Genomic DNA, 27,600 nt, shown 5'->3' with positions numbered 1-27,600 from the left:
TGTCAGACCACATGCTGGTGCAGTGGGGGCCGGGTTCCGTCTGCGGTCTGACAATGTGGCTGGGGAGCAATTCCTGCATTACTAAGGCATTGAAACTGCATTGAAACCGTGTTTTGGGAGGTGTGGCTTACGACTATGAGAGACTGGATGGATGGATGGATGGATGGATGGATAGGAGTAATTTGCGTGTGCAATCTAGAATTTTGCACGTGGGGTTGAACCACGGTTGGCAGGTCTTTTACGAAGAGTGATTGCGCAAACAAGTTGGAGACTCACTATGTAAATGAGGGGTTTGCACGTTCTCTGGTTTGCAGCATGGCAAGTTTAGGGACAAAACATGACTTACACCACACAAATAAACTTTATGGGAGCAAATTTATGAAAAAGGTCATGTTTTCATGGTAAATGATGCAACATGAAACAAAGTAAAAAGACAGTATAGAGATGTTAGAAAGCAAACAAAAGAAATAGCCTACTGGCAACGTCTGCAAATAAAGCAGGCGGGGGAATTAGATGTAGGGGACATGCACCGTCACCTTAAAAAAAGAAAAAGAAAAAGAAAAGAAAGAAAACATAAATGAATATGACACAGTCTCTTTTTTCTAACACAGGCTGCATTTATTGTTTTACTGAGGATTTCATAAATTGACCCACCTACAAGCAAACTGTTAAAACACACCTTGTTTGGTCTCAGTTAATGACTGCAGAGTATGTGGAGATCCAGTGAGGAGCTGGACAGCACATCTGGTTGATCCCAGCTGTGACACAAAATATCTGTCATTTGCAGGTATACATGACTCCTCTCCAAATCGGTTCCTCTGACAGCTCCAAAATGGCAATAATGGATAAAACATATGTTTTGATGATTGTTTCCTCCTTTATCCCAAAAATATTAACGTAAGGGTGAAAAATGTGTTCTCTGCATTTACTTTCTTTATTTCAACCTCTTCTTCTTGTGACAATACCTTCAGCCACGTGCAGCCATGTCCTTTGAAACATTTCATGTATGGGTGCAGCTTCTATGAACAAAGTTGCACTTTATAGATCACATTGTGGGGGCTAAGTTAGATTTTCTCCTCCCAACACACGCAAAATAGTGTGTGAATTTTTGCATGTGCAATGAGTTTGCACACGTTTCTTTACACACAAACCTTCAGTAGATCCGGCCCTACATGCATAAAACAGCTCATTTTGGTGTCATGACATTTTCAGAGTCATACTAAATACTTTCCATGCAGCCTTTCAGACTTTTTATTCAACTTTTTATTGTTTAATGTCTGTCTTTATGACTTATACAGTCTCCAAAGTTCTGTTGTAACATTATCAACCTCACTGTGTCATTGTGACAAACCTTTCTAATGTACCCCTGAAGTGATGGGATCATTGTGTTTACCACCTCGTGGGGTATAGAGAATAACAGAAAGGTACAATGAGAGCAAATGAATTGAGCCTTTAAAGTCCAGTTTTTTGTTTGTTTGTTGTTGTTTTTTTTAACTGTAGATGAAGTATCCCAGGAATTCCTCTGGGATGACAATATCCATCCCTTTGTCTGAAGAAACTTTAAAGCTTAGTTCTGTTTAAAATATGTGGGATGCTGTCTATACATTGCAGAGTGTGAGGTTTCAACAACAGAGCAAAGGTTCAGAGGAGCAGCAGGAACGGCTGCTGATTCACTGTAATATGAGATGTTGAACAGAATGCCAAATGAAGATGCATAATGTAAGCTGATGAGACCAGAAGTGATGGTGTTGGTGGTATAGGTGTGTACGTGTGTGTGTGTGTGTGTGTGGGTGTGTGTGTGTAACTCTACTACTTATGGGTGAAAAAAATAATCAAATTTGTGGCTTCAGTGGTGCTTGAAAACAGCACCCTGAAACTCTGCTGTTCTTATGCTTCCTCACCTGGAACAGCAATAAACCAGTCAGCAGAATAAAGCCAGGATACACATGCACGCAAGCACACACACACACACACACACACACACTCACACACTCAAATATTAATGCATGTGCCTATGAATGTGCATACACAATGCATGCTTTACAAGAGTGCATTCATGCAAATGAGACTATGTGTGTGTAGCTGGTACCTGCACATGAACACTGTGGGCCTAATAGTTTCTTTAAATCTCAAAACTTTTACACATCATGCAGACATGATGGTTGTCCCCAGCTCTGCAGTAAATAATAATGAATTTGTTACATGTATACATCCTGCAAACTTTCTAATGGCTGCAGGAAACTACAAAAATAATTACAATCATAATCTGCAAAAAAAAAAAGAAGTAAGCTCTTGTATTTAAGACCTCTCACACACCAAAGCAAAGAACCAGCACTGATGAGAGGCCGTCTCACTGGATCTTTTCCCATTACCACATTTTCCAGTCAAACAAATCACATGTAGACCACAGATGTGAAAACTTTCCAACTTCTGACCAGAAAGTACAATCTGTGCCTGGAATAGGAGAATGTAAGCGATACAGTATGAGAAAGTGAAAGCTGATATCTCCTTAGCGATGCCGAGCAGTTGGTTATTAGTTTGGATTTGGTTTTTTTTAATCTAAACATGAAAGTGTTGCATCTTTTGGAGAAATGGTGATGAGAAACGACAAAATGTGTGTGTAGTGTGTGAGTTAGCTGTTGGCTTTCTGTTATAACTGCTGTCTACCTTCTGTTCTCGATCACTATGATGAACAGGCTGTCAGGCTGATGTCTCACAATAACCCACAACTGCAAAAAAACCCCCAAAAAAAAAAAAAAACCCAAACAAATAAATGTATGAAAAAAGTTGAGTGAGTTCAACAATGATGCTGAACCACGAGAATTGCAGAAAGAAGTTTACTGATTCTTATAGTCTAACTTTTAGTTAGAGTCTTAATGTATGAAAGCCCTTAAAATACTGGGTTGTCAACTTTCTTTTCTTGAATATCTTGGTAATGCAACTACCAAAGAGCTGTCACTACCGATGCGCTCCAACACTGTGCAGCTTTGCAGTACTGCCTCTGTTCAGACTCTTGGCTTCTCTCTGCAACACTTCTTTAATGTCTGTGAACAGTGGCAACAACTACCATCTGTTGTTTCTTGGTATCAAATGATTTTCCTGGATTCATGGTTTCTTAAACTTACTTGAATTCAGTCAGTAAGTCATTATGATTTTATTTACTTATTTATTTAAGTACTAAAATAAGGTGGACAATTAAGCAGGCTCTGTGCTGTCAAAGCCTTGCTGACCCATGTGCTGTTTGACTTAATGTTACATTGTGTTCTGGTGTGTGGTGTTACACTGCATTACTATACATACTATTTCATGATGTTATTAATTTACTGAAGTTCATGGATGGGAAAAACTATTTTTATTTTTACTTTGGAGGAAGCCAAAGGAAACGACATAATTTGAGAGTGCAAGTCAAACCTCAAACAAAATGAATTAAGAAAATGGCAATAAGCATTTCTGAAAAACTATTGCACACAGATTATGCAGTTTGTTCAGACAGCACAGACGAGTCTTTAGTATCTTCTAATTAGTCCAAAGGTTGCTCCATAGGAGCAAAATATCTTTACTTTTGCAAGACTGAGCATTCGATCTTTGATTAAGTAATTAGGGTTCCTCTCCTTTATGTCAAAATAACTGAATTTCTATATTTTCACACTGAAATGTAATTCATGTAGTGATTTGTCTAACGATTATGTTTTTTCACCTGTTGATGCAAAGAAAAAAAAGTTATTTATTCATTAATTTTTTGTCCGTCCATCTGTTCATGTATTTGTTCACTAGCTCATTCATTTTCTGTACTGCTTGGGCCAGCTCCGGGTTGCGGGGAAGCTGTGGAATTAGTAGCCAAGACACCCTGGTAAAGTTCATCTCTGGGGGGAAAAAAAGTTATATTATGATGTGATTTAAGAAAATGACCAAAAATTATGCTCTTTTTCAAGTGAATGATCTTGTTCTTAGAAAGACTACATGAAATATCATAGGTATAAAGAAGGTATTAATATCATAACACGGTTAATCATAACTGAAAAAGTAACGGAGATACAAGTGTGATTTCTCTGTGGATGTGGATGAATTTCATTTTCTCTGTGGGGTGTCGATTAGAAGTGAAATTTCTTGGGCAGTTACCAATGAGCCTCCACCTCAGTAGTCTGAGTCCTTTGTCAGGGCTGATATCTAAGAAAAGACTCCAATGATCACAGCATGAAGCACAATCTCTCGTCTGAGGGGAGCCCAGTCACATTTTCATGACCCTTTGATTACCCACTCTGCAATCAAAGCAAATTACTCACAGACTGGATGTACTGTAGTCATGGATACATTCAAAAGCCAAAATTAAAGTGTGGACAGCAATGAAAGTACGCAGTGTCAATTTGACAAGTAAAGAGCAGAAATGCATATGAACTGTCTCCATGGATACTCATTATTCAAGTAATACTTATTAGTCTAATTCACAGATGAGTTGAAGTGCAGTGGTAGAGAGAGCTATGGCAGAATATTAAACCTCTGTAAACTCTGCTGAGAAAACAAAGCAAATATGAGATATCTATTCATAAATTTATGAGTCCAAAATTTCCAGTCAAAAGCGCCATGTTTCTAAAATAGAGAAAAGGTTAGGGGGATTGTGGGGGGGCTAAGACTTTTTTTTTTTTCCATCAGACCTATTAAATTCCGGCTTGTCTAAAATCAAAAAGAGAAACAGAGACAGGTAGCGAAAAGGGCATAAAGCCTGCCTGAAACACTGTCAAATAAAGAGAAGACAGGAGAGACGATAACAGTGACGAACGCCAGTGAGTAGTCACTTCTGTGGTTTTTGGAGGTTCATGGCGATGCAAGCGTTTCACAAGAGAATCAGGATTCAGGCAGAAGACAGAAAGAAATATATGTATTTCCTAAGATAGTAAAAGAAAAGAATAGTGAGAGACAAGAGAAAATATGTCAAGCCATCAAGCTAGTAGGACACAGAACACGTAGTTTTACAGTGAAAAATCAATCACATTTAGAGGTTTTAACAGATTTGGATCTTCTCTTGACTATAAAGGTGTTAAATAAAAAGTTCTCACTAAAACTTAGGAAGACAGCACTAAGTTCAAAGCATTTTTTCCCCCCATCTATTTGACAGAAACAAAACTTCTGTGCAGTCTGAGTGCTCATTCCATCTGCTCTGGGGTTTGAGGTGTAAAAACTCACCTGTGCAAAGTGTCTGCTGACAGAAGGCACCAGAATCCAACATTAACTTGTCTGTGTAACATCCAAAAAAGTTCCAGTTTTACATTTGATAGCAATTTTAATACCCAGTTGTCTCCCGCTGTACACTTTCCTGTGGGTGTATGTATACATATGCGTCCTGATATAAATCCATGTGCAAGCAGGATTTGTGCATTCACAATTTGTTATAACATTTACTGTTTGAAAGCTGCAATGAATGGCTGGGGATAGAATCAAGCCAGCCAGAGCATTCCTCATACTGCTATAATTTCCTCCAAGATACTAAAACAATACATTTGATTTATGGTGCGCCAACTGACATTCATTTATACTATACCTCTCTGAGCTGGCAGAGCTGAAACAGAGGATAGACTGAGCAGGGCTGTTAGAAGAAGTTGCTTTAAAGGTTGTCATTGGGATATGCACAAAAAAAAAACCACTGATATTTTAACTGTCTTCTTACAGGTGGAGACATAAATCACTTTAAACATCTCTGTTTGTTTTCACAGATTCTTCTTGCATATCATCTACACTTTCATGCAGTATTTCCTTTGCTCAGAAGACACTACTGCCAAGTAGTACAGACTGCTTTCTTGTAAAATAGATTTGTTTATTCCTATCTTTGTACTTTGAAGTTAACCCTGAGATTAATTCAATCCAACAAAGAGACCGTTTGGCAATGCAAAACCTAAAATAAACATGTTTTTAAAAGAGATGTCATAATTGAAGTAGCATAGCCTCATTTTCTGAATTGTTCTGCATTAGTGATGTTTTTAGCTCCACAAATCTAGATAATAATTTGTTCATATAATACTTGAGTGTTCAGTTTCAGCTGACCCCTGTGATATCAGTGTCAGCTTTTTTTCTTTTAAACTCTTCCTGGAGAAAGGAAACATTTCACACTGCTTATTTCCTACATGTAGCTCTGCAAGATTTGTGGCTTCACTTCACGTAAATATAAATTTGGTATCTTTTAAAGCAGCACAACATAAGTTTAGGACCTTAAAACTATGTGCCTCTGATTTGTTTTGATGGCAGACTGACATTTATTATGCACATTTCCTGGAGCCATCACTGACCTTCACGGTCCCGGAGATGTGAAAGCGAACTGTATCATTTTCAATGGAAAAAGTTGTAGTTAAATAAAATGAAGGCTATAAAGTCATCGCTATATTACAGTTGTTTTTATTGAATGATACAGGATTACTGTTTTATTCATTTATTCTTTTTTCTTTTTTAACTTTAGCTGGAAAGATTTGTTTTCTGCCTTTAACACATCCTAACTGCACTCGGAGCAGTGGGCTATCAGTCCAGATTCTGGCACCATGGGAGCGGTAGGAGAGGTTAAAGGGCTTTGCTCAGGGGCCCACAGTGATTCAACTGAGTTTGTCAGACCAGGGACTTAAACCCAGATCCTTTAAAACCCAAGCCAACCTCTGTAACTACTAGAATACAACTCTTCAAATTCCAGTCCTTCCAAGTTAAACAGTATGGGAAAAAAAAAAAGAAATTATAAAAACTCCTTTTGTTTTGGCCAGAATTTCTTTACATACTTATGTTGTGTTCACGTCTTTAAGCCTGAGAAAGTCCCATCCCGGCGCATTACTTTGCAGCACGGTTTTGCCACATCACATGCCAGCAACAGGATGTTAACATGTTGGCCGTTTTGAAAGCTCTGATTCAGCAAACACAACAAAAGAGACTAGTCTAGTGTAGACTAGTGTAGATGGACTTTTATTGGTGGGGGAGAGTTTAGAGAAAAAATATCATCTGTCAATGTTCAGTAGTGCTGCTCTAAGAGAAATTATTCAGCATAAAATGTAGCCGTCCAGTTGTGAAGCTCATTGGCTATGCTTACATGACATTTTTAATTCAAAATGAATTATTTGTAGTTAAATAATTCCTAATTAAAGTATTCTCCTTTGGGTTTACATGGAAATGTTTGCCTTCACTTAATTCCGCTTTAGATCGGTGGGTTGGGAGGAGTTCTGATTGGACAGAGGGCATGCATGACATACTAAAGTTGAGCGGAAATAAACAAACTCCACTTCCTGCTTCTCGCCTCTTTAGGTACAACACTGCATAATAAGAACCATTTCCAGTTAGATTTTTATTATAATCTTAAAGCACCAGCTTGATACAAGCATGTTACTTCACTATTTTCAGCAGCTGAGGAGGAGGATTGTATCGAAGACGGGAGGCAGGAGACTGTACAGAATAAGTGCATCATTGCGTCACTGTGACGTAACAAGGTAACGCGCATGTGCAGAACAACTGGAATTAACTTGAACGGAATGTGATACAGGAATTATTCAGTTTGGATTTATATGCGAATAAACCAGCCACTTACTTCAGAATTAAGTTTAATTCCGAATTGTCATTTTGATTTGGTGTTTACATGTTCATTTTTAATCTGTTTAAAGCAGATTTAACTTTCGTTCAGAATTAAAGCTCTCATGTAAACAAAACCATTGAGGTCCATGAGTTTTGCCTTCTTAGATCCAATACTCATCATGGTACCCAGTAAATCTGGGTAGTAGCGTGTTGCAGGGAGAAATTACCCTTCAAACATGTGGTTATTGTTCACATAAGCTGTATTACATGCAAAACCAAAAGCTTCTTTTAAACTAAAAAGCACAACAGCTGCAATAAAAACTCTGATGTTTTTCTTTTTGCCTTCTTACGTAATTTCTAAACTATGCAGGACATCCAGATGATGGTAGTCATGAGTGCTTAAATAGAATGTAAATGGACTTCTTTATTTGTCTTTTTATATGGCCCATTATAACGAGGTAATTAACATGTCTAGTCTGAAACTTTTGTTTCATATCATCCAACCTTGTTCCCGTTTCATTCCTTATTTATTTCTGTCATCTCTTCACTGTGGGCTATCCAGCGAATGGTCAAAATATCTTTAATATTTTAAGAAGAATATTAGGCAGTAATGCTCATAAAATTTAAAAAGGTGTTATACAATTTACCATTTTGTTCCTCCCAGTGGGGAAAAATACTCCCGGAAATGTAATTTCTATTGATGTTGTTCGCCAGGGGCACACGAAGAAAAAGACCTACTCCGCCTGAATTAAAACCCACTTTTAATAAGCATGAGATTCTCTTTACTTTAATCATTTATTCTTTACCCCTTTCCAACATGCACACAGACAAAAAGACCGAGTGTAATTAATTATACAATTATAATGAAGTGTGGATGCAAACCGAGGGCTTCTGGCTTGTATGCATCAAAGCGAGTGAGGGGATCAAATTTCTGATTATCTTAACAGTGTTCTGCAGAATTCATCAGCTAAAATATTCAACTCCCACACACGCTCGATCGCTGCTTTCCTTACAGCCTCAGCTGGACTTGCTCCCTTGCTACATCATATAAACTGCCAGACAAATCATTAAATCGAGAATTTGGTCTGTCTGAATAATTGAGTTCAACATGTGGACTTGATTCAGACACAAAGGAACTTTTGTCAAAGCTTAGTTTATTGTTCCTGTGACTGAACAATGCTTAGAGAGCTGGTTTGTCAGAATGGACTCACAGACTCAGTGATATTAATAAACGTTTATTTTAAAAGTGCAAAATTCGGTGAGGCAATAGAAAGAGGACAGTGTGTTTCCAACCTGCCAGGTTGGTCAGTTTGCTTTGGAGAAATAAATAAAAAAAGGCAGAAACAGCAGATGCAAAATGTAGAGGAAAGTCAGGAGGGAAAAACTCCTTCATTACATTTGTATATTACTTCTCATTGCCTTGAGGAATACAAGGCTCAGTCAGAGCGTTAGCCTGAGCTCTCGCAGTGGCATATCTGATTCAGACAACAAAATCTCATCCTGGAGTTAATGAAATGCACCATTCCACCAATGTCTAATCAAAACTAAATGCTTTTCTGCAGCGCATCATCATTAGAGTCCATCAGCTGAAGTAGGCTCCGTAGTGTAATGGATCCCTAATGATGGCAGTTATCATCACCGGTGAACTCAGACCTTTTTGCATCAGAAATCAGTTCTCAAGTCAGTTGCCATATATCTGTCTCACTCATACAGGAAAGCTGTCTAAACAGCAAATTTCAATATAATAACTTGCGACTTGTCCTGATAGATACACTTAATTTTCCCCATGTCAAAGCACTCATCTCAAGTCTGGATAACACACATTAACCTAAACTAATGTCCAGAAAAGCTGCTGAAAGCTTACACACACACACTAGGGGGCAGCAGACACTGAGCCCTGGGGCACAGATGTAAATGTCTGTGCAGATAAACTAATCCCTCCCTCCGTCAGGCTAACCCCTGGTTGATCTGTGGGCAACATCATGTGACCGTCCGGGCCTGGACTAACACCTGCAGGTGCTGTGACACTGGCAGTGTCTGTCCTCCTCAGAGAAGCTCTTAAAGACACACAAAACCTGGGTCCTTTCAGCTCTGCCACTGTTGGCATAGTAACAGAACCTAGACAGCATACAAGCACACAAGAGTCATTGACCAGAGAGGTCTAGAGCATCAGATCAATGATACTCTATCACAACCTAGGATTTACCTCTAAGGCTAGTGAGATGTGCAAGGTTAAACTCCGGCTCTGTAGGGCACAAAAAAAGGATGTCACAGGATGAGCCGTAGAAAGGATCCGCTCGGTTTTGCAGTGTGTGTTGTGCAAACAGTGTCAGTGGTGAATAAGGACAGCTGAGCCAGATGTCAAATTTGCTATAGCAGCAGAGCAAAATCAAAGCAAGGATCTGCAAAAAAAAAAAAAATCTAAACATACAGTAATTAATCTTAACAAACAACATTACAAACTTTACAGATACTTCTTTTTCAAAAATACACAAAATACAATGAAAATCAATGCCAAATTTGGCATTTTCGCACATTTAAACAGACATGTTACACTCCTGTTGTTCTGGAGCCACAAACATAATGTGTAAACAGAAGAGCTTTGTTTGGGATAATTACAGTGGTGAGGAAGCGATGTGAAGGCTGTGTGGGCATGATTGCCTTGTACCTCAGTGTTAATGCAGTGACTTATGGATTGGAGAGGTGAGGAGCAATGATGGGAGAGTAAACTCCTGCACACATGCTACTTTTTTTTAAAAAACTCCAGAATTAACCCTTTGTAATTTAAAGAATCACACAGCTGTACCCGAACCCCACCCACTTGATCTGCTTTTCACATTAATGTTTCCTGCTTTACTCGCATAGACGCTTGTTCAAATGTGAGCTTCAAAAAGGGGAAGGGGGAAAAAAAAAAAAGGATTTTGCAAATGTAAAATTCTCTATCCTAAAAATGTTGTCACATGTTGGAACACTGAGCAAATAACAGTAAGATCATTTATCATATTGTTTTGATGAAGACCCTGAGCATCTATCATAGGCTGTAAGAGCTAAATCCATAGACCTTAAATGCCATTCTTACAGAGCCTGAGTAGCATTCTCCCATCTTAAAGTGCTCAATCAGCTCTTTACAGTACACTCCTGGCTCTATGCCAGCGGTTTATTTATATATCAGACACAATTCATCTCCCTCATGTGGAGGTGCTCAAAGCTAAATGACTATCAGAGAAGTTACACACACAAAACTCCTTCATTTTCCAGCCTACACACTTAATCACTACAATTTCAGGAAATTCCATTAATCACACTGTATATTTGCTGAACTTTGATTGTGCTTCTGAAGAAAATAAAAATAAATAGTACAAGTCTACATGATAGACATAAGAGTGGGCTTACAGCAGCAACATTTCTCATTGATCAGCAGTTAGGGAGCATGATGTGAATGGCCCTCTTGGCAGGGGAGACATTATGAAGCATTTTGTAACGGAAAAACTGCCTCCACACACCCAGGGGTGCATGAGTAGAAATGAGACATTGATCCATAATTGGAAGCACTCAGTCATGAAATCTAAAGACTAATTAAAGAAAGAGAGCTTTAATGGCATGCATTTCCATATTCAGCAGTGATGCAATGCAGCTCAGCGACTTGCAGTGATGGAGGGTTGATGTATAGGCTGTGAGGAGTTGAGGTTGATTGCAATATGATAGACTTAACAAGTGTTGGACCTTATCAGTATTAGCTGCTCACATGAAGCAGTGATGCTGCTGCGGCTGCTTTGCCATCGCCGAAAAACAAACAGAGTTTACTGTTCAGAGTAACCTTTACAAGCTGAGGACTGCTTAAGATGATTCCCTGCTAAGTGGAGGATGAAATTCAAATCACTACAACAGCAGCACATGTATGTGTGTGATCAAGTGAGAGCATCTACACAGGTGTGTCGGCTCAAGGTGGAAAGGTGACATGTACAAAGTGTGGCATCTCATCTTGAGTCATGAGCACGTCTGCAGGTCCTGTGGTGTTGAGGTGCTCGGAGTCTACCCTCCGATATTTCAGAGGCCCACTGAGGTGTGTGTACTGCCTGATTAGATGTCAGGGCTGGTAAGTCCTGCTAAACAGGCACGGAGCTGCAGGGGAGGCATGGCGGTGGTGGTGGTGTTCTTTTTTTTTTACCTGAACATTATCAGCTGGACAGACTTCTGCTTTCAACTTGTTAGGCAAGGGATGATAATAGAGGGCTGCAAAAGATTGCTTGTCAGTGTTTGCATGCAGAAGAGCAGTTATGCTGATGAGAGGATGTGGCATGCGCCTTTTCTGTTTGTCTTCAGGTTGATCGAATTGGTTCCTGACTGGAAGTAGGCCTGCCCATTCGTGATAAGTTCTTTAACACTCCATGTCTGTGTGCAAGTGGAATCTTCCTTCTTGTAATTTCTTTCTCACCAGAAGCAGCCTATACACCCTCTCAAAAGCCCAGAGCTTTTTTTAATAGGATCATTTGAATATTCCTCTTGTTCAGGTTAAAGAAATGAGACGCTCTGTGCCATGGCAGGTATTTCTTTAAGTGGAATAAGCTTCAAAGCCAGTCATTTTGAAGGCCAAGCTTAGCTGAGGTTAATTAGAGCCAAGTACAGTCCAAGCCTTTTTTCTTCCATTCAGGTAGATAATTTGTTGGGAAGGGAGTTTTAAAAGCAATTTGGATGGAAATATTGAAACATGTTGAGTTTATTCTTATGACTCAGCTCTTCAGTTTAGCGTATTGCAATGTAATCCAAACTAAGAAATTACATTGTAAAGATGGAATTACAATTGTAGAGGAGAAACATCCAGTATGTCTGTTGGAAAGCTTGCAGACAACTGTGTTTTTCACCTTCATACCCCCCCCCCCCCCCCCCCCCCCCCACCACACACACACACCCTCTCCACCAGGTTAGCAGCTACCTCCACAATGCACAGCAACGACAGCAAAACATTTGCTCAAACCCACCAGTCTCATTTGTCTGTGCAACATTAATTATGTTATTTAACCTCACTAGTACTGATGTTCATGCATTCATTTTGTGACCAGGACAATTGAAATAAATCTCCACTTGTTCATGTTGAAATATTGAGTCCTCACTGAGGTTTTTAAACCGAACTCAACTGTCTTGGTGCTTAATGGAAGATGCAAATTTTATATATATATATATATATATATATATATATATATATATATATATATATATATATATATATATATATATATATATAACTAGATTGTTAGATAGATAGATAGATAGATAGATAGATAGGTAGATAGAAAGCTTCTTCCAGGCAATATGTTTTTTTAATCAGCAACAGCAACAATGGCAGGCAACTAGATCCAGAAGTGAGTATAATTAATTGGATGACTATGGCAGATTATTTGCCACATGTATTGCAAGATGTATGTAGATAAAGTATGTAGATATATTGCATCTACATAAATTCAGAAAAATAAGAAAAAACAGTAGTAAATTTAAAATAAAACAAAACAAACAAAAAAAAAAAAAATACTGGTGGTCAGGATGTAATCCTCTTGGGGATTAACCCCTAATATCAGGATACTTAAGCATAAAACCTTTATATATCTAAAACACATGAACTCTGGTACACATGTAAACCACAATCTGTATCTGTACCACAATCAGCATATCCACTATCTGGTGCTGATGGCGTAATATCGGTGGAACTGAGCTTCTGTGCAACCTGACATCTCTGTGTCACTAAAAAGCTCTCAGATTACCATGCGGTGCCATATATATATATATATATATATATATATATATATATATGTTCTATTAACTTTGATTTAGACGCATGAAGCACAGCTCAAATCTTCTCCACTTAGTTTATGACTGTCTGAATAGTGGTAAAGTGCAGTGAGCAGCATTAAGTGATTCTTTTTCATATTTTTTCCTCTCTCAGTGGAACATGGAGCAGCTGGAACAGTCACAGGTAACCTGGGGTAACTACTGTAAGCAGCTGGCTATCCTTGGGAGACGGTGGACATGCCATATCGCTGCTTCTGTCCCGATACCATTTGACATCTTTTCTATTACAAGAAATTTGACTGTTCCTTTTTCATCAGCAGTAAACAGAACTAAATAACACTCCCTCCTTTCACTCTTGTACATTCACATTAATATAAAAAGCTGTGACGTGTCCAGAATGACGCAAAAGATTATCAACCTTATATCATATCAATTAATAAGGAACAGGGAAAAAGAAGTGACGACAGTTGTGTTTTGGTAAACAATGCCAATGAGGCTCCACTGAGAGTTTTTTCAGTAAATGGGAGCCACTGGGAATTGGGCTGATTCATTATTAAGAGTGTTAGCATTAGGACTGTCAAGTTAACATTCCTGTTTGCCCCCTAATGTAATTGGGCCATTTTATTCCAGCCTTGATTTATGCAGCATTATGCAGCATTAAATCCCACAGCGTGTGGCTCATTTTTGGGACTGCTGAACACTAACAAAACTTGATTCATGCAAAATCAAGAGGGTTTTTATCACCTAACATCAAATCAAAGCTAGTCTGAAGTCACAGAGGTGTTGATTATTGTGGGAATATTTTTGTTTGTTTTGTTTCTTTTTCCTCAAAGTGACATTGGCACTTGCAACATAGACATTTTTTACATCTGACACATTTTAAAAATCTCAGATACTTTAGATCAGCCAGGAAGAATGACATATCTCCGTCTTGTCAAGTGGCTGAAAGGACAATAAAAACCAGTATGTGCTTTTACTTTATCTCGGAAATAAGTATTTTTATTGAAGGTTTGGTTAGACTTTGAAATTGAAGCAAATTTTGAGATCCCTCCTAAATCTCTTTCATTTTTGCACAGCCGTATAATTTTTTTTCCTCTGTAATCTTAAACATTCACACTAATGAGATTTACAAGCCCGCCTCAATGAAAGTCATTTAACTTTGCAGTGAAATTAATAACCACTTAATTTGATTACATTAATTTGAGCTTCTGCAGATTTGATTAAGACAATGTCGAACAAGCCACAACCACGCAGACTGTACTTACTCAAAGAAAAGGAAAAAAAAACAAATATATATAGATATGTCCTCCCGCCTCACTCTAACTTATGCTCGCTCACCAGTGTTGTGGCTGTAATGAGTGGACTGCCTGCTGTTCCTGGGCTGGGTGTGGTGTGGGGGATTAATGAAGTGGCAGCTCACAGGGGAGATCCATCTGCACCAAGACAGTCTTAATGAACTACCAAGACCCAGACATGGCACTTTTACTAAGGCCTCTACTTATGGCTTATGACATGCTGAGAAAGCAGGACTGCTTTTGTTTCAAATGAGCTCGCTTTTAATGGTGACAAAGTGAACTTTTCAATCTACCAGAGTGCATTATAGCCAATACAACATGTACGCCACATAAATATTTTGTCCCTTTTCTGTGGAAACTCCTTTTGAGTTCTGTGACATTCTGTATCACCATCACTTGTTTGAAATCTCTCCAGGAAAGGTTGCCATGTTTCATCAAATAAATTATGTTAAGCTTGAAAATATTCAGCATTTCTAAGACGCCTTAGATTTAGACTCAAGATACAAGACTGCCATGTCTTATTAAGCAGGTTCAGCAACAAAGTGATGCGCGTATAAAACTTAAATAGGGTTCTTGTTATTTCAAAGAATGAGAATGTTAAATCAAATCTCATTAAATTACAGAATGACAAGCAAGAGCCTCTTTTGAGAAAAATACTGAGCATAAGCCAATTCTCTGTTGTTGTGTATGCAATGCACAGAGGATGTTTGCAAAAAGCAATAATAATAATAATGTTTTGATTTCAAATAGGAGAAGAAAAATGCAGACAAATAGCTAAAGAAAGCCTTTACTTTTTCTGGGTTTGGTTTCAAAAAGGAGACTCACAAGAAAATCATTAACTTCTAAACGTATAAGCTTTTAAATTATAATAGTGTTAATAACGACCATTATGAACCTTTGCAACTGGAGCAGATTCAGCTTTTTATGAAAGCAACCAAGGACAAAATCCCAGATGACTATTAGCTCATTATTGTGTGCTAAAAAAAAAAAAAAAAAAAAATTTGATTAATTGGAGAAGAAGTGGCATGTACTGTTCCATGACGTTTCCGTCAGGGTGAATTCAGTTCGGTTTTTTTCAGACAAAGGCCCAACCTGTCTTCACACTACAGCACCCTGTGATGAAAACCTGTCAGCACATTTATTGCTTTCATTACACAAAGATGCTGCTGGCCAGAGGAGTGTGCAGAATCCTTATGTATGCAAAGTGGAGGAACTCATTTAAAAGATGCTAAACATCTGCACAACAAGGCGATGGTGGATGGATTGTTCCAAAATCCAGATGGTTTGATGAAAACTAGTCCAAAAAAAAACCAACATTCTGCGCAGCTGCGAAGCAGATGATAAACATTTGACAGATGAGCGTTAGCAATCTATTTCACAGTGTGTCAGGTGGAGCTGGAGCGTCAGCTGTGAATGGACGGACAGGAGTGGCTCAGCTGGAGACAGCGAGCAGCTTAAAGCGACTGCCTGAACCAGCACATAAACTACACCTGACCCAACAATAATGCTGGGCTCCCATGCATGCACTGGGGGGGTCTGGCTCACGTCATGGAACATGCACACAATTAACAGCCCCACAGACACTTTTCAAAGACATTTAAGTCCAGCTGACCAGCCCAGTGGCAGCACCAGTAATCCATTTGTAACGCGGTCAATGACCAGATCTTTGGTTTCAAGTTTCACGCAATTCAGAATGCATTTGTGTGTGTGTGTGTGCTTGTTTTACGGTTAAGGTGCACATCTAATGAATTCATTGTGTTATTGGAGAGTCAATAATAAACCAGTGTGTATGTGACAAGGAAAATTTAGCTGAATTCACACCAAAAGGAATTGGTGACTCTTTTATCTTCTGCATAAATGAACTCAGTTTTACAAACACCTCCTGATTTTTAAAAGTGTTCAGTAGCCACAAAATAAAGAAAAATCTATGCATTTAATATGACAATTAACCATCATGTCTGTAATTAGGCAAAAAAAAAAAAAAAAAAAAAAAAAAACTATCAAAAAAATGTGTGGCTTTATGCCACTACTTAAAGCAGGACTACATAAGCTTAAACTCTATGCCTCTGACTCCATTTCGATGCTACTTTCACATTTCATTATGCACATTCCGGGAGCAGTCACTGCCTGCAGCAACCAGGGGCTGAAAAACTGCACTTCCCAATTTTGTGTGCCACTCTGGAGCATCATGCTACAGCTGCATTTTGCTCTACAGCAAACAGAAGCAACAAGAATTCAACACGCAGTACATTTTGGACGACTGATGCATGAAAAATAAAAAAAATACATTGTTGGAAATATCAGGAAAAAGAAAGAGAAAAAGTGATGAAATGAGAGGTATAAGTTGAGTCAACGCTGGACTGGTTTTTACTGGCTAGAGAAAGTTCAGAGAGGTAACATGATGCAAAAACAATGCCAAGTTCGCCTTCGTCAGGGAGCGTCAAAGTGCAAAATTTGATCAAAAGTTCAGAAGTGCTGCTTTGGCCCTGAACAGTGAACAGTGGAGAAAAAGGTTCATACATTTAAATAAATAAATCCTTTATTAATAGCAATAGTTAGTCACATGCAGTAGTAATACCTCTGTTGAGACTTCTGATCCATTAGTGTGGTGGTTTAGTTCTGTAAGTAGTTTATCTTAACTCTACAGCAACTAAGGCTGCAATAATTAGTCGACAACAGTCAGACAGTGTAAGAACTCTAAAGCTTGTTCCATCCTCCACGAGAAGCAAGAACTAAGTTCTTGTTCTTGAGGCTGCAAGAACAAGAAAAAACGTCTTGTTCGGCAGGTCCATTCATACTCCATGAGAAGCACGTCTTCAGCGGGGAGGGATCACTGCGAGGAGCGATGTCTGCTTTTACGTGCAATGAACCCAGTTGTTACCTCCGCCGAGGAGGTTGTTTTCCCCGGGGTCTATTTTGCTCAATATAACTTAAAAGGTTACGGATGGATTTTTATAAACATTTCAAGAGTTGTTGCAAATGTAAAAATGAAGAACTGATTAAATTTTGGTAGTGATCAGGATCACCGTTTGGATCCAGGAATTTTTTAAAAGGATTCTTTAACATTGTGCTTGGCGGAGGTTTCCGCTCTCCGCTCTGTTTTTCTAGTTTTATATTTAACGAGCAACTTTGTCCACGGGCTGTGCACGCAGCTGGGTCCGAGTGTTTTAATGCTACATGTAAAAATGTTTGTACTTTCTCACCACCTCGATCAGCCGTTTTATCAAAACAATCCGTTTTGCCAGCAACAGCAAACACACGGAAGCGGCAACTCCGCTTCATGCTTTCTCCGTGTTAACGACGCCCACCTCAAATGTCCGACCAATCACACAATACTTCTCGCAGCCCCGCAAGAAAAAAGTTCTGCCAGACCGATGTGTCAAGAACTGTCCTCAAACACGTCCGCGAGAACAAAATAACGTAATTTTCTTCTCGGAGCCTCGAGAACAAGAAAAAAGTTCTCGCTTCTCGTAGAGTATGGAACAGACTTAAACACCAAGCAAATGACTGCAAAGCATTACAGGAAGTGCTGGGGGCAGTATTGTCATATTGTGCAGCATCTGTGTTCTTAAACAACGATCAACAAACCTGAACAGAGTAAGAGTGACGACAGGATCAGGCCTCGTGTTTCCAAAGTTTAGGAATATTTCACCGTAAACAAAGTGTTAAAAGAGGTCAAATGTGTTGTCCACCATTCAGAGTTAGCTTATCACGGCAGCACTACAGTCATGCATCTGAAACGAAAGCACGCTGGAGTCATGGTTTCCAGCATTCTGGATGTAAGTTAGCATTACCAAGTAGTAATGTGTTGTTTACTTTACAAAACAGGCTTTTTCCAGATATAAATAATCATTTTGATGCAATTGTTTCCTTTTTGAGGCAAATTTGGTACAGTTTCGAAATGACACTATAGCTAAGTTTGAATGTTTCAAAATAAATCAGTAGTAAGTTGTTAAGCTTAAATTTAATATCCAACTGTTTCAGGAGTCATTCTTTTAACTTACTAAAGGACATTATGCTGTGTCTGACTGGGAATCAGGGTGACATTCACATGATGCAAACGAAGAGAGTGGGGTAAAACATGGAGCCTGTAAGACAAGCTGCGTCAGCTGGAAGCACAGATGGTGGGTGTGACAGAGATAATCGTGACTAGCCGAAAAAAAAAATTAACAGATTAGTCGACTATTAAAATAATCGATAGTTGCAGCCCTAACAGCAACTCTCTCAGGGTCTTCCCTCAGAAGTGCTTGATGAGGAAAATGAAACATATAAAAGGATGGTATAAAATATGCAAAAGTAACAGACATAAAACCCTCTCAAACTATAACCTTCGCTCTTAAAAAAAAACCTTTGTAAGAGACAACTTTAGAATCACGTATGTAAACATCATTCAGCATAAATTTAGTGTAGAGAGATGCTGGATTGAGGGTGACATTACATGTTATGTTTCCTTTTGATTATTGGCTCGGTTTGCATTGGATATAATTAAAAAAAAAAAAAATACAAATCCATAGATACTCAACGTGCATCCAAGAACTGTGGATGCAAGTGTTACCTTCAGGAAAAGGATCATATCAAAAGAGAATAAAGGGTAGAGGCAACATCTGAACGTTGGTGTAGGACCTATAAAAAGATGAACATCTAATGTTTTGCCGCTAAAAACAAAACAAAAGAACTAAAATGCAGCAGCATCCCCGATTTGAAGACATTTCATGCTGAAACACTTCATCACCCTTCCAACTTCAAAGAAGCTTTGGAGAGAAGAAAGGAGAGCGAGTGACAGCTCAACAGATGAGATACCTATAGCTACCTAATCTCCTTTTAAAGGCGGTTTCATTAAAATGAATAAGAGTAGGGAGGGCCAGACAAAAGGAAAATTGGGGCATTGTGTATTGTACAGCCATCATGGGGCGTCTCTGGTCGTCTTTGTGAAGTGACTTTGACAGCTGTGGGGATTAAGGAACAGTCTGACATACAAGGTCCAAACAGCAGGGATTAGACCAGATAGGCTCGTTTTTCCCTTCAGCTTCTTCACTTTGTGAATCAATAAAACATCATTTTACTACTGTAATAGAGTCCGTGTGGGAGACGAGGTGTAATCATGTGATCATAAGACAGCAGAGAGATCTGCGCCTGCATCAGGGAACAGAGGAGAAGGAGGAGTCGTCACAACAATGTCACTGCTGCAGTACTACATTACCATAGACAGTGTTCAAATCCAGATGTTCATCTATGAGCCATGCACAGAAATGTCATTAAAAGCAAGCAATTCACCTTTATATGGGCAATATTTAATGATTTAAAAACAAAATACTATTCCAGTAGGAGTGCACATGTCAGCATTGTCAACTCTACTGTACTGATTAGCAATCACTAAAAGACTGTAGACACAACGCTTATATTTCACTTTGTAAATTGAAATAACACAAACCATAATCTAAATCTTGTACCTACAAGAGTAATATTAGAACTCCTTCCTTTACCATGCAGTTGTCTTTTAAGCTCTGCATTTATTGTCTTACATGACTGCAGATATTCGTAGCAGTATTTTAATGACAGAGAGTAAAACAACAACTCTATCTGAGGAATATTCTGCATCCAACTATACATATAAATATATTTCACCAAAACATATCTATTTATAGGACTGAACTGTCAGAACTTACAACACTGGTGAATAAAAAGTCTGAAAATATGTTTTAGAGCGGAAAAGATTTTGAGTTCTCAGGGAAAACTTTGTTCACAACTGACTGTTCACAAAATCAGCTTACGTTGCACCGCATGCTCTAAAAAGCTCAAATATAGGACCAGTATATGCCACTGATAACTCAGTGTCACCACTGAGAATGGCCACAGCACAGCTGAACCACTGGTCTAAATGTGCAATAGTGGTGCAATTTCCATAGCAACTTGCTGTATGATGTAAAAAATGCTTGTTAGCGCCTTCTGATTTGACATCATCTGTCATTTAAAAGGCATGCACATTGACTTATGTGCTATAACTTTAGTTTGTAGCCATTTTCCATAATCAGTCTGTGTAATCATCCAGTAATAGCAGTAAGTTTAAATAAAAAAAAGTCACTAGACCTAAAGATTTAAATTACATATCACTTACACGCTGCTCTACACTCCCCAACAACATTGATTAAAAAGTTGCACTTGCAATGTCAAGTGTCTTGTTTTCTCAATCGAATGGTTAAGAATCTGCTAAGTGGAACGAAGGCTAAAGAGCAAATAAATGCACTTTCCTCAGCCCCAAATCTGCCACTAATCCATAAAATTACACCTGTCACTAGAAAGTTACATTTATTAAAACTACTTCCTGATCCGGGAAGGAAAAACCATTAAAACACACAAAGGCCTTCAATCAACACTTAATTAACGCAGCAACCTTCCCCTCGTGCTGGCAATCACTTTCCTATCTGCCAGATTAGTTTAAGGGCGTGAATACAGATTGGAAATGGTCAAAACAACTCTGAGGCTTGGCAGTGGAGAAAATAAGTATGCAAATAAAAAAGAGAGCAAGGGAGGGGCAGGAGCAAGAGGGAGATGAAGATTCTGCAAAACTTCACTTTTTGCTCCCCACAGTAATGTCAAGTCAAGTGTGTCATGTTAGCAGAGAGAACATCGCTCTTGTCGCTGTATATTTCAGTGTTTGCATGCCTCTTGTGAAATGTGAAACATCAGGGACAACACCTTCGAAACTGACAGTGAAAAATCTTGCGGAAGATTGACTCACTAAAGCTTTGAAAATCATTTTACAGATGGAAGTAACTTAAAGAGTGCATAACACAAACACTGATCGTTACCTTTTCAAGCAGAAGCAGTGTGAATCATGTTAAGTATCACATAAGCGAAAAAGCCTATTTTTTCCAGCCTCGTGTAAAGATAATATTTCATGAAAATAAGCTCGTTTGTTGGAAAAAAGAAAGAAAGGTCACCAATAAAAAAATAAAATCCTAGAAAAACTTGATTTATTTCTTTGGTACAAAGTAATATTCTGTATATTCTGACCTTTGCTGATCATAGGAGTATTCCTTTCTGTGGCAGTGGAGAGTCACCACTCGATGGCCTTCACTTCTCACATCCTGGCTTACTATCCACTGAGTGGGGTTGCTGGGACGAGCTCCAAGAAACGTCACTCCTTCCTTCAACTTCACTCTGTGGAGACAGAAAAAAGCATTTATTTGTACACATGAATCTGTTAAGAGCAGGTTCACATGAGCGAGTGATTGCACACATTCAAAAGATCCAAGTAATGCATCTAAATCCAAGGAGATGCTGATTTTTTTTGTTTGTAGGCACAATTGTAGGGTCGGGGATGTCTTTTTATTGTCAGTTTGACAATCAATACAATATCCAGATTATGCAAAGCACTGTCTTTAAAAGGATGTCCCAGCTGCAATGTTGGTTTTGATCCATTTTTTGTAATTTCCCTAGAGGAAAAGTTGCAATCAAAATGACTTTTCATCTGTGTCTTCCTGTGAACTATTAAGTGTCAGTGAGTATAATTACTGTCTTTTTCTTTAAATCTGAAACAATTTTTTAAATTAATAATCAAAGTAAAAACTAAGGTGGGATCTGCCATATTTGATAAATACACTGACATAAATGAAAAGTACAAATTGTAAGTACCATTCCATTATGCTGCTCTTCCTATTTTAACACCATGCTACTTTGTGTAGCATGAAAATGGGGGTTTTGAAAGGGTTTCCTGACAGTGTTAAAAGGATGAAAAAGTCCATACAAAAAAAAAAAAAACAAAAAAAAAAACACACGTCATATACTCCATACTATGAGAAACCAGTTGCACAGCGTCTGTTTTAAAGTCCTGGCATATGATGCATTTAAACTAATGTTCCATTACATGACGTAGGGAAAAGCCTGTGTGATTTTATCTGAGAACAACAATGAAGCACCAAGTTTGAAGAGCAGACTAAACCATAACATGAGGCCCAATCACTTTACATGTCCCAATCATACCACGTTGGCAGATGAGACCAAAGATAAGGCTTCGCTTTCATCCTGAATTCGTTGCTGCCCTTTTTAACTGCAATTGTCAATCTGTTTTCCAATGAATATATCAGGCCTTCCTAATCAATTCTTTTTCTTTGATGTGATACATCATCATGCAGAGCTGCAGGCTGTATGTGAGAAGTGAAATGAAATAAAAGATCAACACCAAACCTAAGGGTCACCATAAATGGGTGTTCTCTGTTTGTATTTGTTTTGCAGTGTTTCTGACACACTTGCTTCTGTGTTGTTGTCTTAAACACGGACATATTTTTACTTTAGGAAAATGGTAACTTAGGAAAGGATCTTAGAATAATTATGAACTGTCACCAGTCATAGCTTAGCAAGTTTCAAACCTTGTTCAGCTAATTGCAGACTGTGAGGTTAATTGTTCCACTTGACTGGGCTAGTTTCACAGAAAAGCAGGATTATGTGGTGGAGGCACAAAAGTGCTCCTAAAGGTGCACTGTTGGAGAAAAGAAAAGTTGCAGTAGGTCTCTAGATAGCATGCAGTTTTACCAGATTATGTACCACATCAACAGCGTGATGCATTGATAAAGAGGTTGGGATGATTTGGAATATCCCTGTCAAAATTATGTAACACTTTACTAACAAAAAAAAAAAAAGTCAGACAAAGTTTTCATTTTAAGTTTAAATTATTAAAAATATTTAAAAACATGAAATATGGGAAAATGTAACAAAAGTATACAATTTTACTACAAAATACAAACTGACTGTGTCAATCAGTTGTTGCTCTTTCACTAAATTTTAAATGGACTTTCAAGCTCAAGTGTTGAGGAGAAGCTGACTGGAAGTGAGCACACAAGTGTAACATAAAAAGCTCATGTACAGACCTCCACAGCTCCCAGCGGGTATCTGGTTTTGTTACACTTCAGTGGTCTGGATGTCTATCAGTTGCTTCCAGTGAGGCTGCAGAATGTTTTAAACAGAGTGGAGTCACAGAAGGGAGCACATTACACCACAGTCCATATCTTGCCCACAGAGTTGTTGGAGTATGGTTGAAATGTCTTTTATTGACCTAATAGTTATTATGGCCTTGTAACCAGCAACCATGATTGTCTGTAACATATTAAATTCTAAATTTTTCCCATAAATGACACTGAAACCTCTGTTGGACAAATTATATTGTTGATTCATCATTTTTAGGATACAAAGTTCTATATTCAATTAGGTCTAATCATGTGGTGCAATGGATGATTAATCGAAGACAATCTATCATCCAGTGATGGTGAATATTATAATAAAACCTGAGAGAAGTGACGATTTGTACCAGATTTCCTGGCAACATGTTCAAGGCATTTCAAGCAAAACTTATTACATTATGACTCTGTGTCTTGCAGATGATGATGTGCACAGTTTGTGCTAATCCATATGTCGCAGGATAAAAGAAAATTTCAGCCTGCTGGGTTTTTTTTTCTGTTCTTCACATGAGTACACACACCATAATAAGAATGCACAATAGAACCAGCAACAAATTAGCTCAAATGCTTTCTTATTTTTTCCCTCATACTCAAAAATCTTGTCCACTTCAGCTACAGCACCTACAACTACAGCAAAGTCCATTTCACATAAAGCTTCTCATCCCAGCAGGCCAATGTGCTGGACCTAATTCTGAATAAACGAGCACATTCAGGCCAAACAAAATGGTTTCTTAAGCTGAAAAGCTGGTTCTCAACAGGAACCAAGAAATTGTGGTTTTTCTTCATGAACTATTGCGTGAAAAGCGATGGTTGGGTCTTCTGAATGCCAAACCAATCAACATGCTTAAAAAAAAGTAAAGAAAAAAAATCTTGCAAAAGGAAAAAATAATATGGTGTTACATATCCATCTTTTGAGCTGCTGGATAGCATGATGAGTCATCTACAGCAAACCAGGTGGCATAAGCCAGAACTCAGCCACCACAATAGCCACAACCAAAGAAGAAGTCGACTGAACACTGCTTCCAATGAAAACATGTCTAACTCAACTCAACAAACAAAGATGCACATAAGCAGCATGATTGGCCATTTTGCTTCCCCAATTATTTCGGCACAATGAAACCTGACAATTTCTTTCAAGTTCGACTAAATAAGACTTCAAAATGTTGCTAATTCTAGAATCAGCCTGATGTCTGAATAAAATCACTGATAGATAAAGTCAACAACTAAATAATAATAAGAAGTAATCTTTTATAAAACTCTATTCCTGTGACCCTGCTTCAATAATGGGTTAAATAAAAGATGTGGGAGAAAGAAAAAGAAGCCTGCCTGCAATTAAATGATAAAATACCACTTTATCATCCAGGTTTGTAATTAACAAATATAAGAAAAAGACACTAAAGTTAGACATGTTTTCATTGATTGTTTAACCACCCCACTTTCATGTTGTTATTCGTCAATTACAAATAATACACTGAGATGAAGTTAATTCAGTATAACTTCAAAGTTTGCAGCAGCAAGGATTTGTAAGACCGCATTATCTCCTTTACTTTCATATAACATGCTAAAGGAGATCTTAAAGGAAGCACTGAAGCTTCATTCCGCAGGATTTACAGTAATCAAAGAATAATTGTGGCTGTTTCTCATATCATTCTGGCTCCTTTCACTCAGAAAAGTCGCTAGACAAACTAGAATATCTGACGGTACCCAGTACCAAAACTAGTTAATTGAAATGGTTCACCATTTAAAATTCTGTATTCTCAACCATCTCTCATTTTTTGTATGACTTTCACTGACTTTTCTACATCATATCAAGATATCTTCAACAATTTTTATTAACCATTATCATCATTTTTGCACATTAATGGAAATGCATGAGCCAGGACAGACCAGTTAAATGCTTTTGTTTCACAATGTACATCCACTTAACCATAACTAAACTAACATAAACCTATCTCAACAGGAGGGGGAAAAAAGTGCTAAAAGATTCAGTTTTCCAACTGTTGTTTGTATCAAAACTGTTAAATGAAATTTTATCATATTAGTCATGCATAGACTTCACAACATGTCTCAAGAGGATCTGTAAGCTTATGTTCTATCACATGTAATGCAACTACTATGATGTGCGATGCAATGTAATATGGCATTCCAGGTAGGGAAAGTCAGGCTACAGTTTTCCTCAAGATTTGTCAATTTGACACAAAAAAGAAGGTAAACAGGTCTTTATATCAATGCATATTGGCCTTCCTCACTTTCTAAATAGGACTCCTGTGAAGTCATGAAACTACAATCCTGATTGAAGTTCTGAACACGACGCATTGCGTAACTAAAGGGGATGCGAAGCAACAACAGCCCTCAGAGGAAAGAAGGCGAACAGTGTAAAGAGGCAACAATGTTGAGCTGACAGTTTAAAGTAACACAACATGCGGCTCCTCAAAACTGTCAGCAATCACAAGTGACCCTGACGAGTTTTCATTGGCACCACACTAAGTCTCAGCCAAAGTGAGCTGAATAAAGAGAAGTGGATCCAGGCAGTACACAGGCAATCACAGAGCACAGAACGGTGCACTCACAACTTCAGAGCCATTTTACGTTATCATGACCCTTTCTCAGATAAAAAAAAGAAGAAAAAGATCACATTGTAACAATTTCTAACTTCTTTTCTGTTTCTGTCTTGGCTCTGCCTCTCGCTTCTCTTTTCTTGCCACCTATTCTCCGCCAGATCTGATTGTATGCTTGGACTCCTCGGTGGCTCCCTTAATAAGAGTTACTTCTCTGCAGGAAATGGAAAGAAATAAATGTTTCCTGAAGGAATCCAACAAGGATCAGGCTGGACAGTAATAGGAATCCCCAGTCAGTGGTCCTGCCACTGCAGGATGCTCTGCAGTTACCTCTGTGCCTTGTTTCCATTTGACTCTGTTGGGCTTTTCCTGACTTACATGCCTCATAGGAGTGTATGGCTATTCTGATCACACTTCCACTGGCTGCTCTGGGAGGCATATGCATCTATAACTAGCGGATGCACAAGGGAGTTTTTCCTGTTTTATTGTGCCATTCCGCCTACTTAAACAGTGCGTAGGGATTGCTACAGCTCAGTGGGGAACAGAGAGAACAGAGAAGCGGCATTGTGGGGGAATGGCAGACAGACAGCAGGACGGCTTTGTGATGGTTTGTGGCTGACGTCTAATGGAACAGTTTGAAGAACCACACACATCTCCAAGTCTACCAATTCACATAAGATGACTGCTTTAAGAGAAGACATTGAAACGAAGACACACACTACAGCCTCCATTCCAAAGTCACATTTCAAAAGAGATGCACTCTTTCTAGCGATATTCAATAAGACATGGAAATGGAAACTTTTGCAAAGTCTTAAAAAATGCAAGAGAGGATTTCTCATGCCCTTTGCTGATTTGTTCTTGTCTGTGTAGATGTCTGGGAATGTCTGCTGGGGTTGAAATGTATTATAGTCTGGCATAATTGTTTAAGTCATACCACAAATGCGCTTCTTAGCTTTTATACAGCACAGAGTGGGATGGTGTGCCTGTATGGTTGTTAATCCATGTGGAAAGAGTCTTTCTTAGCCATAGTACTATAAAGCATTAAAAAAAAAAAAACAAACATATGGTTTTTGGTATAGCTCTTATAAAGGGATAAAGATAAAGGTAACAGTGAAACACCATCCAGAACTGCACACAACAATCAATAACTCCATCAAATTTAATATTTCTGTTCTCTTCAGTATTTTTGCTATTGAATCATGGGTTACCATCTCTTGACTTGATGTCATCTGATCCACAATTGCAACAAGATTAAACATCACTATAAACTGGTTACTGACCCAGAAAGAGTCAGAAGAGAGCCAAGTAAAGCTAAGACAACTTGAACCCAAAGGTGCCCCTACACCCAGGTTACAGGGGAATAAATTGGATGAGATGGGACTTAGGTTGGAGGAACTTAGAAGTCAGAGACTGTTTTGTCCACATCTTTCAAGACATAAGGCTCAATCACAATTTGATAAGCAGACCATAGTCATA

At 38.4% G+C, this 27,600-nt stretch overlaps 1 protein-coding gene across 1 annotated transcript in view; it reads right to left on the bottom strand.

The window, feature by feature from the left end:
- Positions 1-27,600, bottom strand: part of LOC306764863 (transmembrane protein 132C) — a gene marked incomplete at both ends in the record, with an annotated part of 132,593 nt that overhangs the window by 45,907 nt on the left and 59,086 nt on the right. Inside the window, one exon of the mRNA XM_079252151.1 lies at positions 21,627-21,773. Within this exon, the coding sequence (XP_079108277.1) occupies positions 21,627-21,773 (147 nt within the window). The remainder of the gene's footprint in view (positions 1-21,626; positions 21,774-27,600) is intronic.

This window comes from Telmatherina bonti (assembly GCF_933228915.1).
Source record: "Telmatherina bonti genome assembly, chromosome: 13".
Taxonomy (NCBI): domain Eukaryota; kingdom Metazoa; phylum Chordata; class Actinopteri; order Atheriniformes; family Telmatherinidae; genus Telmatherina; species Telmatherina bonti.
This window is presented reverse-complemented; position numbering and strand designations above follow the sequence as displayed.